At 31.8% G+C, this 14,377-nt stretch overlaps 1 protein-coding gene across 1 annotated transcript; it reads left to right on the forward strand.

Moving 5' to 3' along the window:
• The first annotated feature begins 7,699 nt into the window (after positions 1-7,699).
• LOC132757638 (uncharacterized) lies at positions 7,700-14,177 on the forward strand. Its single transcript, XM_060748966.1, has 3 exons — positions 7,700-8,094; positions 9,129-9,319; positions 10,730-14,177. The coding sequence occupies exons 1-3, from the start codon at positions 7,701-7,703 to the stop codon at positions 11,084-11,086; spliced, it is 942 nt and encodes a 313-aa protein (XP_060604949.1). The 5' UTR covers position 7,700; the 3' UTR covers positions 11,087-14,177.
• The last annotated feature ends 200 nt before the right edge of the window (positions 14,178-14,377 follow it).

Here is a 14,377-nt window from a genome sequence, read left to right on the forward strand (position 1 = left end):
TGGTTCATTCTTTGAGTAAATATGTTGCCCCCAGCTGGCAACAGAATTAAAGACTGTTTATTTTTAAAGAAGAGCGGGGCTAATGGTTTTCCTTCATACACGGACATGGTTCGACCCCTATCCGGTCCGATTATTTCTTCAAGACATCAGTACTGTGGTTTCAAAACGGACCAAAAAGAAATTATATTAAGTTGCAAAACTTATTTTGCAACGAGTTTAAATAAATATTTTTTAAACCCAAACATTTTATACTGGAAAAAAGGGAAAAAGATATAAAAAGAAAATTTCCCAAAAGTTTTAAATTTGGAACGTGCCATTTCATTTAAAGGATTTCTGGCTACTGTCAATGAACGGACGGAACTGGTCGAACACAGCTAGATAACTAGGGGGAAAAGCTTGCCCATCGGTTGGTTTTGGTGTGAATATTTTTAAGTTTTTTTTTCTTAAAATTTCCCACAAAAAAATAAACTCCTGTCAAAAACAAAAACAACGAAAAAAAAAACAATTAAAACACAGGCCACAGTATATAGATCTACTGTTATAACGTAAAATAGATTTTCATACATGTACAATAATTGTATTTCAAAAAAAAAAAACATTTATTTCTCCTCAAAGATAGAAAAATTTTTTTAAGAGATGATCATTGTTTTTCGATTAATTTCCCGTGAATGTGGAAAACAAAATATTTTTTATAATTAAAAGTTTTCCCCCCTGGGGTCATTCTACAGCAAGACATATTTGTTTTTCTTGAAAAGAAGGGTGCCCTGTAAAAAAACATACCGCGTGCGAATAAAGGATGATATTTGTTTTGTTTAAATTTAGATGTATTTTATTTATTTAATTTTTTTTGGTATTTCGTCTGCATCTATGAGAATAAAAAAATGCATTAGTGTCATCATAAATTTGTCATTTTTAAACAGGATTTATTAGTTTTAAAAATAAATTAATTCAGACTCGGAGTCTACATACTGTAAATTATATATAATTTCAAACCTTGCAATTTTTAGTTTTTTTATGAGTGTATGTTTTAAATAATAAAAATTTTTAACCGGGTGAAAGGCATAGATAAAGGAAAATTAAATCTATTTTGACTTTTTCCATTGAAATCTTTTGTCTTTGTTTTATTTTTTTAAAGTTAATTCCAAATAAAAAATTAAGGCGTTTGCCAAAAGCATTACACACCCCAGCGCCATCTTTTATGCCGATGAAACCATTTCACTCACAGAATAGTATTTTTCCGTACATGACCATAGACACTTGATGGCAAAATAGTTTTTTAATCGCATTTCTCGAATAAAAATTTGAAAGCAAGCCACCAACCCATTTTACAAATTTAGGTACGTTTTAAAAACAATATAAATCATGCTGAAAAACACTTGAAATGTAAGGATAAATTCATGCACTTGCATTTTGCAAAAAATTAATTTCACGTGCATCCCCAACCTTTCAAAACTCCCCAGAAGAAAATTGTTTCATTCTTTAAAAGGGGAAAAAAAGTTTATAACTTTAAAGTAATGGTTTTGGGAAAAGTAAACTTTTCACCTGAAAAATAGTGCAGAGTGAAAATCCCCCATTAAAAAAAGAGAAATGTAAAAGAAATAGTTTTTGTCTTCCATACAAATATTTTATCGCTATAAAGCAGCACGCCTCCAGATTCATATTAATCTTAATGAAAATTTGAACTGTATTTAAAAGTAAAATATTGTGAGGTGAACAAATAAAGTAATTTACATATTGCAATCGGTACAATCCAACAAAATTACCAAAATGTGATCAACATATGCATAAACAGCCCTTACTGTGTTGGTAATGCAGTAGAAATGTGGTAATAAAATGCTGCAAAATCAGCCCTTAAACTGCACATAACATGTTAAATTCAACTTGGATCTTGAATCATTTTATTTTTCTTGAAATGTTAGTAAATATTTCTCAATATTGATTTTCTTGAATTATTTTTGGCATATTTGGAGGCATGCAGCTTTAAGTTTACTAATTGTCATAAAGAACAAAAAAAAAAATGACTCAATAAAAAAATGTGGAAAATTAAAACGGACAAAAAAAAATGTGGGGTTTTAAAGCTTTTTTTGGGGCAAAAGGGCCTCATACGAGTAGTTCAAAAATCTTTAAGGATCGGTAAATATTAAATCTTTTGGCGATATGGGATAGAAAAAAATCTAAATTCGTAGCCCAAACATGTTCATGCTCGGACTTGTGCAGGACTGTATTTTTTTGTTTGTTTACCTTTTGGCCAAAAAATCGGATATATCTATCGTTATGTAAATTGAAAATGCTCCACGTGCTTATTCGTCACACTTGTGTAGTAAAACTAGATATGTATCATGGAAATCTACGAATAAAAAAGCTTAATAATGTTAGAATGTTTCGTACCGAATCTAGATAAATTGTTTTTCAGTATCCATTTCTATTATTTCATAAATTTATCAGAAATGTTTCTTTAATGTCCATTGTCAACCATCATTTTACGTTAGAAATCCTCCTGAAATAGTATTGTAAAACAAACAAAAAGATTATTCAAACCCCCGCACTGAAACATATTGCAATACACCAATACAAAATAAAAGCCATGATATTCAAAAAACAAAAAAATCACAACGGGAAAAAACAAAAACACCTTTTTTATTGTTTTAAGAAAAAGATGTTTTTAAAAATAAAAAAAACTGAACTGTGTCACAGGATTGATTTCCGATAATCAGACATTTTTTGTCGTGTGTGAAAGACGCTTGTTAAGTCAAGCGTCTAAATGGAAAAAAAAACTCATTTCAATCCATTGAATAAAACCATAATTGTTTTCTAAGGAGTAACCGGATAACGCATAAAATATTCGTCACAAAAAGGATATTAAGAAGTATGGTAACGCACTTTATTTAGCATATAATTTTGTTCTGTTCGAATGTTTTTGCATGTTATTTCCATTAGCTGCAGAAAATGCAATTATATAGATCTGTATTAGTTTTACGTTGAGAATATTAAGTTCAATTGATACAAAACAATAACAAGTACTTCTGTTATTTTTATCTTGTGTATTTGTAATATGTCAAAATTTGAATATATAATTAATTGTATGCAAATTGAAATATAAAACGGAAATTTATAACAACGCTAGGGTCATTTATACAGCATATATTTTTTACTTGATGCGTTCTATTTATACGTCATTTTCGTTGCCAGAAACCATCGGTATGTATTTATTTTCTGTCATTATTTGTTGAACATTTTTGTTATTATGTTTAGCCATAATTTAATCTTAACTTGCTGAATTCATGTTATGTATTTTCCCAGGTTTGAATTTGGATTAATAATATCTGTCATGTGTTGAGGTTCGGGTCGGATCAGAAAATAAATTAAAATCAAAACTTTCTTTAGATATAGAATAAAGAAGGTACGTCATGTCTAAGTCAAACGAAATCACAGAATTTATCAGGTATTATATCATATGTGTAGCAATGAAAATATTGTATGTCATCGTTGGATACCCACGATGATTGTATGTTTATGCTGAATAAACTCTTGAAACTTGTAGATGAAATTTTAAAACGGAATATTCAAATAAAGCACGTCTGTAATAAATTACAAAGAACAAGTTGCTCCCTTAAAGCGTATATCGTACTTTTTATCCGCTGAAATGAAAGAAATGTTTTACAATGCTCATATTTTACATTGTCTTGATCATTGTTGTATTATATTGAGTACTTGTAATAGAACTGAATTTGAAAAAGTGACTTTCAGCGAAGATAATATTGTGTAAACAAGTTAAAACGCCATCTTTACAGCTTTCCCTTAAATTAAACTGGCTAACTTTTGAAAATAGATTCATGTATCAATCTATATCTACACAAGGATTGACCAGATATCCTAGTGTTCTCGAAAAATGAAACATATACACTTACATCAACTACAAATAGAAACATAGCCTAATACATGTAAGATCTATACAAAGTGTGTTAAAGGAACTTTTACAAATAATGTTATGCAAGTATAGACTAATTTACATTTATATATAAAAGAGTCATGTTCGTGAAGTTGGCAGTCTAGCAGTCTGAAGTTGGCAGCATAACAGATTAGCAGCCTGAAGTTGGCAGCCTAACAGCCTTGTAGCCTAACAGCCTTGTAGCCTAACAGCCTGGCATCCTGTACAAACATGACAATTTTTTTTTAAATATTGAACTTTATTGTCTTTTATTTTTTGTTATCATGTTTGTATTTTACTTAGTTTTCTTTAGGCTGTCAGGCTGCTGCTGCCAGGCTGCTAGGCTGCTAATTCAACAAATTTCGAAATGTCAAAAAACAAAACAAAAAAAAAACAATGTTCAATATTTAAAAAAATAAAGATCGCGATACTAAAATAAGACGTGGAATGGTCTAAGTATGTGCTACCGATTTATTTCCGACGGTTTTCATGTTTATATTATCCTTTGCTTTCTTCAGGCTGCTAGGCTGCTAACTTAACAAATGTCTAAGTTTCAAAAAAAAGTTCAATATTTAGAAAAATAAAGATCGCGATTATGAAATAAGACGTAGAATGGTTTTAAGTATGTGCTACCGATTTATTTCCGACGGTTTCATGTTTGTACTATCCTGCTAGTCTGCTAACTTCACAAATTTCGAAGCGTCTACCACATTCCATTATATTTTAAATTCTTTACCTTGATAAAGCAATTCTCCATGGAAATTTAGGTCACTGCACTCTAAATTATTAGCTTGCAGCAGCGTATGAAATTGCAACTTCATTCATAACGGTAAAAATATATCAAGCGATTTATGTGGCACCTCGTGCCAGATGAAATTTCCGGCATGTGTAAAACTTATGGAAACGCAAGAATGGTCCATTCACAGTTGAAGGGAATTCATTTCAATAGAAAAAGAGTAGTGCTTACAACAGTTTAGAGCCTGGTCAGACTGCACGGTATGTGCAGGCCCTTGCTGGCTCTATGCTGATGGCTAAGACAAATCACGTCCGGTTTCAGCAGGTTAAAGGGACTCCACTGAGGTTTTTGACATGACAGGGCATAACATAATTTTTTTCGAGAATAACGTTCCACCTGATGTAGGTCTACACCAAAAGCTTTTGTGCAAAATGTCAGATCATTCACTCATTCCGTTTTGTTTTTTCTCCAGAATAATTATTCTAATTGGTTTAAACATATTTATTTAAGCTCGATTGCGAAACAAGTTCTTGCAACTTATATTAATCACTTTCCATTCTGCTTCCTGGAACCAACCAGTACTGGTGTCATATGAAGAAACATGGTCGTGACCCGAGTAGGGCTCGAACCCATGATCTCTGGGTTGAGAGGCAGACACCTTAACCATTAGGCCACCGCTCCCCAATTATTCTAATTGTGACACATGACGCAAAATTGAAAAGCTTTTCAACGCTTTTCACTCAAATCGGGTTAAAAATAGCACAAAAATACAATTGTCAATTAATTTCTGCGCGCATCTCTTAAAAAATCATTTGCAGATTTTTCAGTTTTAATTGTCCCGTGTGATTTATGTAAGAGATTCAATTTTTATGTTGTGTAGGCTTTGGACCTCAGTGGAGTTACTTTAAAATTTTGAAATATTTAAATTGTTCCTATTTCTAACAGCATATCCCTATAATCAGACGGTACACTTCATTAACAAATTGGTGACTTAATCATATCTGGTTTTAAATGCTTTAACTAAAAACAGGAAAACGATACTTATCTAAGGTTTCTAGCTCGACTATACGAATTATACATGTATATGGAGAGCTGTCTTACACTGGCGTCCGTTTTTAGTTTTTGTGCAGTAAATTTCATTACAACTTTGAGGGATTCTCTAAGCTTGTGTTTATTGTCACCAGCCATGGTTTATAACTTAAATACTTGTTTATTGTCACCAGCCATGGTTTATAACTTAAATACTTGTTTATTGTCACCAGCCATGGTTTATAACTTAATGCCAAAATTGAACTAGGATTTTTTTCTGAAAAAAAAAAAAAAATGTTATATTTTCCTGTTTTTACTATTACTTCACTATTTATTTAGAGATTTATTTCAAACCTTTAAAAAAATTTTGCTTATCATCACCGACATTATTTATGGAGAGTCTTATAGCTCTAGTAGCCATATTTAAACAAATATCTCCCCCGTTAAGCACTTACAATTTTAATAAGATTTTTGTTTATTCTTTTTACATTTTTACTGATTTTTGACATATTTATAGTGATGCAATATATTCATGTCATGATTAAATGATAAAATTTAGCACCTCCCCCTCCCTAATTTCTATTTCTTAACATTTTTGAACAATTTTAAATATTTTACCTGCAACTATAATTACACACATATTTTTCAGGTTGTGGACCAGTCATGAGCAAAAATTTTCTATTGCAATAAACGATTCCAAAGAGGATCACAGTACATATTACATTATGTTACAAATAATTGTTTTCCAAATAGATTCCTTCAGAGATAAAGACTCCTAAAAACGGTTTACTGACCATCAAAGAGCGGCTTTCAAAGTCATACATAGTTCGTGACCTTTTTCGAACAATTAAAAATAAATCGGTATTGAGAATGAATGTTGAACAATTTCTATCAAAGTAAAGACATAACAAGAGGCTGCAAGACTTGTTCTGAGGGGTTCTGATCCTTAAGATGTAGGATCCAGGCAGTCGTCGATCAAGATGGCGAAGTTAAAGAGGTCTAAAACTCTCAATTGTTTCACTCGCTGAGCGTCCGGAGTGTGTCTTCCCTGACACTTTTCTTGGACTCGTCCAGTGCAATTTTAGGATGTTTTGATGATGTCATAAGACTTTTTAAATAGTTCATAGCGTAAAAATCCCAATATATATGGTGGACGAAGAGAAATATATTGTTTATATACAACATACTTGTTTTTATGTTCGTTTATTCCCAATCAAATGTATAAATAAAGAAAATAGAAAAATGACTAAATTTTAAACTAGTACGTTTGTTTTAATTGAACCCTTAACTGATTTGTTTAAATGTACATGTCCAGCTTGCATTGTTTAAACTGTTTATTATCTATTTTGGATATATCACTTGAGATGAAAATTAATGTTCGAGAGCCAACAGTTTAGTGTTTGTTCCTTTGGGACTCCATTTTTAATTACTGTTACCGTTTCCATTTCTTTCAACAAAGAAACGTTATTTGTTCTTTAAAAAGGAATATATTTTCTATAACATTTTTACGGCATTTTTTACGAAATTCTAACGATCGTTAAGGGGGCGCCAACTGTCAATGCTTCATTTTCCAACTTTCTAACCTCCATTTCGAGAGCCAAAAATACATACAAAGTTACCAAAATGGTTTAAGTTTCGGGTAAATATTAGAAAAATACTGATCATTTCCTACACACAAACAAGAAAGAATTTCAATGATAGAGAAATACAAGAAGTTTTCTGTAGCTTCAAAACACCATATCTGTGTCATTAATAAATTTGAACGAGGCCATATTTCGGGACCACGGACGTCTCATAATAATGCAGTGAATAAAACATCCTTACAAGTCTTGTCTATCATGAAAATGTCACCGCGTGCGTATCTGTACAAACTATTATCTTAACATGTCATAGTGTTAAGTTTTGGTAAACAAACTTCTGCGATAATAGTCCATGATAAAAAACCGACAAAAACAAAACAACACAAGTTTAATCTTTGAAATACATGTAAATTTCTTCTTTTTCAGTATGAACAAGAAATATTGTTTCAACGGATCCAGAATGCAGGCTCGTTTACTAGTTGGACTTTCAGTTGTGGTAGTGTTGGCGCTCTTATTCATTGCATATGGAATTAAAGACTGTGAACAAAAAGATCTGCTAGTAAATGTCGCATCAAAGGGGACAAAATATACACATCTGCCGTACAATGTTACCAGAGACTCCCGATTTGACTTCAGAAAGGAAATGGAGAAATTAAACAAAGAGCGGGTGAAAGCAGACGACCCGCGTTTAGTTAACTTGATCAGGAATTATTATATTGAACCGCCCTCCGATAAGCCGTACAAACTGTTAGAGCCGGGAAGAAGGGATGCGTCTTATGGCCAGGCAATGTTTGTGGATGGAACGTTAAGAAATATGGCAAGTAAATATGGGTACATTATTCAGTAGCTATTAGTTGGAAAAAATACATTTTAAGTATGCTGAAGAAGGGTCGATGATTACTCTAAAAAAACCTATTAAATTGGAATTTAATGTTTGTCTTACCCATATTGTAATTTTGATTGATTGATTAGTTGATTGATTAGTTGATTGATTAGTTGATTGATTGATTGATTGATTGACTGATTGACTATTATGTTGTTAAGGATGTTTGTACTGCTGCTTTAAGTACATACGATCATATTGCAAAATTTCATAAATTTTTAAGCAAACGTTTTTTTTTGTTTTATGCCGTATGTACGTATATGTAAATAGTTGGTATGTAACGATTTATAAACATTAAATGTCCCTTATAGACTTCCGTAAGATACAGCTTCTCGTTTTCCTATGTAAAGATTTATAAACATTAAATGTCCCTTACAGGCTTCCGTAAGATACAGCTTCTCGTTTTCCTTACTGTAGCATCTGCACACCAAGTGTTACAGAAAAAAAATATCGAATAATACGACTTTATGTCGCAATTTTAGCATCACATGTATAATGAACGACCGCTAGAAGTGGCCAGAAAAAGCATAAACACATAAAATATGTCCGTTTTACATAACAAGTAAACAAATCCGTTCAATATCGGTTTTATACATGTATGATCTTTCACGGATTAAATCACCAATTTATTCATTTATCCTTTAGTGTTGATGGTTCAGAGATTATGTAATATAAAACGCTTTCGTTTTACAAGCGACTTGACATGAGTCATTAGAGTTCAATATAGCACGTGTACTGGATGATTTATCGCGCTATGCGCGCGCTATGCGCGTTCATTTGCTGCTTACGGTATCTTAGCCAAATTAAAATACATTGTGTGGACCGTCACGGACCGCAAATATTATAAATCCACCATTCAATTAACAGTATTGAACTGAAGTATCAATCGATATTTTGTCACACATGCTTGAGTATTACTTCAGTCTATTAAATAATTTAATCAATTATCATTTTTCTTTCGTTGACAGGAAGGTGGATTCTTTGTTGACAGCGGGGCACACGATGGAGAAATACAGTCGAACACGCTGTTCTTTGAGAGAATCCGTGGTTGGACTGGGATATTAATAGAGCCTCAACCACAAATATATAAGCAGTTAAAAGACAAGCATAGAAAATCGTTTACATTGAACGCTTGTGTTAGCGTCGTTCCATATCCATCTACGGTAAGGTCTAATGCACTTCCCACTGAGACTATTGACGTTGTGGTCTGCTTTATTAAAAGGACCGACTAAAATCCTCTCCGACGCTTTTTTGAGAAAATTATGACAAAATAAATCCGCAATAATGCATATATGTATATGCATAATCGAATTCCCTTTGATAATTTGTAAGAAATATAGAAATAGAATTATATAAAGAAAAAAAAAACGAACTTAAAAAATTTTAATCTTTCATTTAGCGACATTTTGCCGCCGTCTGCAATAAGTGCAAAGCACATTTTGGTTATATGTACATGTGGGTCCTAAATTAAAGTGATTTTTTAAGAGAATTTATTACATTATATAATGATATAAACATTCAATTGGCCGAAAATGTGTCCATAGCTTGGATGAATAAAAAAGTCGTAATAATTTCTACATTTATAAGCGTCATTTATAGAAATGCAGTAGAATAATGAGGCATCCCCTGGTCTTTACAAAATAATTCTGTTTTTTTTTTGCTCTCAATTCCCATATCTCAAATTGTTTTGGTTGTAATAATATTTTATAAACATCATGAAATATTCATACATATCACGTGTAAAGACATGCATGGTTTCACTTCAACAGACTTGACTATTGATTTTGTTAGTGCGCCTCCATGTATAATAATGCTATGCATTTATTTATTTATATCAATGACTCCGTTTTAAAGCAGTTTCTTCTTTTTTTCAATACGTTACACCTAGTTCGAATTATATAGGTATTATGTACATGTTGAATTATTTCTGCACAAGTCACTAATACTTAAAAAAGACGTACATCACTTTTCCAAATTATACTTAAAAGAAAACTTACATCACTGTTTCCAAATTTATACTAATTTTCATCTCTTATTTTTTGCCAATATTATCATTGTTCGATGCTGCACAAGTCATCTACGGTTTATATTCTAGGTTAGCGTGTTCCCTTCTATACATGTATTCTAGAGAGTCAATAAAGACCTCATATGACTTATTAATTGCAATGGGTCCGCCCGCATCCGTCCGATTTCTAAGGTATTTTATATATACAATGTAAGTCAATATATTTTATTCCTGCAGACATTCAAATGAATTAAAGCTTTGAATTACCGTTTTCCAAAGGGCAAATGCCTTTAAAATACAGTATATCATTGTGACAAATTCCCTTGACTTCGAAATTAAGCGTCACAAATAGGACAAATGCTTTTGAAATGTAGAATCTTAATGTAAAAAATGCCTCCAAAATACAGCGTCCAAATTAGAACAAATACATATACTTTTAAAGTCAAACTTCTCAATAGGAAATACTGGACTTCGATAGGACAACTGCCTTAATACAGCTTCTCTATAGGACACATGCCTTCAGATGAAGATAACTTTGAATGCATTTTTCTTTCTTTTATAATTTCAGGTGAAATTTTTACCGACGTCGTTCTATGGAAAAATGGTGGAAAATTTAACGAGTGAAGCCGAATGGAAGAAAAAGGGATTTAAAGAAATAACAGTGCAATGTTTTCCCTTGTATTCAATATTACTTGCTATGAACCAATTAACTGTTGACTATTTTAGTTTAGACGTCGAAGGAGCGGAGGAGGGCATAGTCAATAATATTCCTTTAGACAAGGTTAAAATAAGAGCTATTTCTATAGAATATGACAAAGTGGAAGGCGGAGCAGACAGACTAAGAAAAATAATGGAAAGTAAAGGGTTTAAATTTTTAGTTAAAATGGATTCGATTGCCGCGCATGACTGTATTTTCTATAGATAGAACATTTGGATAATTATAGAAGTAATACAGTATTACTAGGATCTGATGACCAAAGAGTGCTATTAATAGAACAACCGTTTGTTTGTGTGTTGTTGTTGTTGTTGTTGTTGTTGTTGTTGTTGTTATGGGAGAATTAATAATTGCGCGTGTGTAAATTCTGTGTTAATCATGGATCTTAAAATTTCAGCGGAAAAATAATGTTCGTACAATTGAATAAGTGCAATTTTATCATAAAATGATACGAACCTGCATCATCTCAGCACATTTTTAAAGACAAAGAACATATCTGCTTATGAACTTGTTACAGTATTAACACAGCGATACATCACAGGAACTTGAAATTCTGTCAATAACAGCAGTATAGAACGATTAAAAAATCCAAAACCTATATAATAAGCCTTTTTTATAAAGGTTGTCTTCTCATCGGACTTTATTGCTATAAATTTTGACAAAATTACAAGTTCCGGTTGATTCATCCATGGGTAATAAGCACTATTTCATTTAGTAGGGGTTCGGGGGTAGGGGGCGTTTGAGTTAACGTTTACTTTTGAATTATTACACATTCCACAAGGTTTTTTGTTAATGTTGGCGACAGTAGCTAGTGGGTGGTTAAACTTAATGCTGTTGGTTTTGAAGTATGACACCATGTGACATAGTTACTAAAACTGTTGTTTGGCATTTTTGTTGTAATTGTGTGGCACAGTTATTGTCAGAATTGTGTCGGAATGTTATTGTAAGAAATATTTGACACTGTTATTAATGGAAACATTAGACACTGTTATTGGAACCATTAGAAACTGTTATAATATTGTTAGTACTGAGAGACTTTTTTTTAATATTGGAACTGTGTGACACTATAATAGGAACTGTGTGACACCGTTATTGAAAATGTATGACACTGTTGTTAGAACTGTGTGACACTGTTATTGAAACTGTGTGACACTGTTATTGGAACTGTGTGACACTGTTATTGGAACAGTGTGACACTGTTATTGAAATTGTGTCACTTTTATTGAAACTGTGTGTTACTTTTATTGGAACATTCGCATTTGTATCCTAAGAATACAATAAAGTTAACGATTGTAGCAGTTTATACATACAGATAAATCCATCTGGCAAAATCTTCACAATATGTTTTTTCGGATTTTGTTAAAATTGAACGACTGATATACTTACTGATGTACTAAAATAAGATTCTAGATAAAGCAAAACGTATAATAGATAGTATGAATCACGAATCTTCGGTTTATAGGCCCATCATGGTAATTAATTAGTAAATAAATAAGAACAGTGTAAAAGGGGCGTAATCAGAATAGGGGCGTTATCTGATAGACAGATGGGTATGGGGGTAGGCACATTCATTTAAGGTCTTCTCAAGTGTTTTGAGGAATCAATAAACATTTTTCTCTTCTTTTACTATAATAATACAAGATATCGCTTAGACGTATTGTTACACATATTTATTTCCTTTTCGTGTGGAATATTTTAATTTTAATGATCATCATTTGTATATACACCATGTTATTACCATTTACTGTATCTCATACTCCTGTAATATGTATACCTCATTGCCTATTATTTATTTTGTATCACATGGCCAATCGCAACTTTTCGGCCCTTTCCGTCAGTCTTCGGACAAGTAAATAGCCGAAGATGTTCCGATTGGACATCGCTTTGTCTTCATGCACTATGTATAACCATCATGTATTTCTTTACAATTCATTTGTATTATAACATTGTCGAAAATAAATCCCGCTTAAAAGTCAAAAACCTTTTTATTTCATTGATGTGAATGATGAAAATAATTTTGAAATTGTTTTCATATAAAAAACTCGCCCAGGAATTTGTAACAAAGGTCACGAAATGTCAAATAAAAATGCCCTCAGTTTAACAGCTCAATGCATTATAAACACGCTTTATGGCAAGTTCTTGAAATCGTTTAATAAAATGTGGGTTTTTTTTGCAATCAGTTTGACATGTTGCCATTTGCACTTCACGATGTTCCAATACATGTATATAGATGATATTTAAGTTTTTTTCTTCACATACAGGATTTATTTTCATCAAGTGGTATGAAAAAATGCGTGGCGGTAGTCACGAGTGAAATATAATTTTCATGCTACGAAATGAAAATAAATCCTGTGTTTATAGAAACAACGTGAATTTTCTTTTTATTATGCACATTTATCTCTCTTTTTTTGACATTATAATTTGAAAGGCTTCCCCTTAAAATTTGTGTATTGGCTGAATTTAGAAGAAAATAGTCCGACAAGACACCGGTGAAAATACGTAAAATATGTTTCACTGCAGTGAAAAATAAATTTTTACAATGAAAATATGGAAAATGAAATTTGCATTTTATTTCATCAATATTTCACTATATTTCATTTATTTGTATATAATAATAATCATTATTGAATCAGGTCTTAAAATTTAGCCTTGTTTTCATAACCCTATTAAAGATCCATGTAAAACCCGCATTTGTACTCTTTCTAGACTAGTTTTCATTTTCCGAGTCCAAGATACGTATCAAAATCAATATTTTACACATTTTAGTCTTGTTTTCATTTTCCTAGTCCAATAGTTCCATATCAGATCCATCTTGTACTCTTAGTAACTGTATCTTAAATAGAAAACAATTGATTTAAAATGTTGTCTAACTTAATATGTGCTATCTAATAAAAAAATTGGCGGTGTGACATACATATTTCTTTTTTTAAGTACATTGTCGTGTACCATACCGATTTTATTGGACTCGTACACAGCTGCAAATCCTATATTGGCCTCGGCTAGCGCTGCGTCGAATACAATTTTAACAGCTGTGTAAATGTTAAGTAAAATTCAGTTTGGTTAGCGGAGGTATTAGTAATTACTGGTGAGCCTTTTAGATTGACAGGCCGTTGAAAAATGACCAAAATGTTTTGAAATCTATGTCAAACAATTGACATAGAAATTCCTTACATTTCTCACATTATGTACATTCGATCGTTATGTGATGTAGCTTCTAGTATTATGTTTAATTTAAGAAATTTGATTTGTTTAAGCAGTTCACTAAATTTTAAGGTAATACATTTTTGCTTATTCATTTTTTTTAATAAAAAGAAACCATTTGTGTAAAACCATCGTGCGTTCGCTTTTTTATTATTTGATTTTTTTATGGATTTGTTATTAAGAATATTAGTTAACATGATTTATTTTAACGCGATCGTGAAGAAAGCTTGCTGCATATTTGAACCACTCTCGATACTAACAAGTGCTGGTGACAAGTGAGGACACATGGTGTAAAGTGAG

This window comes from Ruditapes philippinarum, unplaced genomic scaffold (genome assembly GCF_026571515.1).
Source record: "Ruditapes philippinarum isolate M1 unplaced genomic scaffold, ASM2657151v2 ctg591_1_1_1_1, whole genome shotgun sequence".
NCBI classification, from domain to species: Eukaryota; Metazoa; Mollusca; class Bivalvia; order Venerida; family Veneridae; genus Ruditapes; species Ruditapes philippinarum.

What these genes read in the sequence shown, in the direction of transcription:
- LOC132757638 (XM_060748966.1), top strand. Translation starts at nt 7,701, where the DNA reads ATGAACAAGAAATATTGTTTCAACGGATCCAGAATGCAGGCTCGTTTA. An exon ending in AACGTTAAGAAATATGGCAA is followed by an intron (nt 8,095 to 9,128) that starts GTAAATATGGGT and finishes GTTGACAGGAAG; the next exon opens with GTGGATTCTTTGTTGACAGC. An exon ending in TCGTTCCATATCCATCTACG is followed by an intron (nt 9,320 to 10,729) that starts GTAAGGTCTAAT and finishes TTATAATTTCAG; the next exon opens with GTGAAATTTTTACCGACGTC.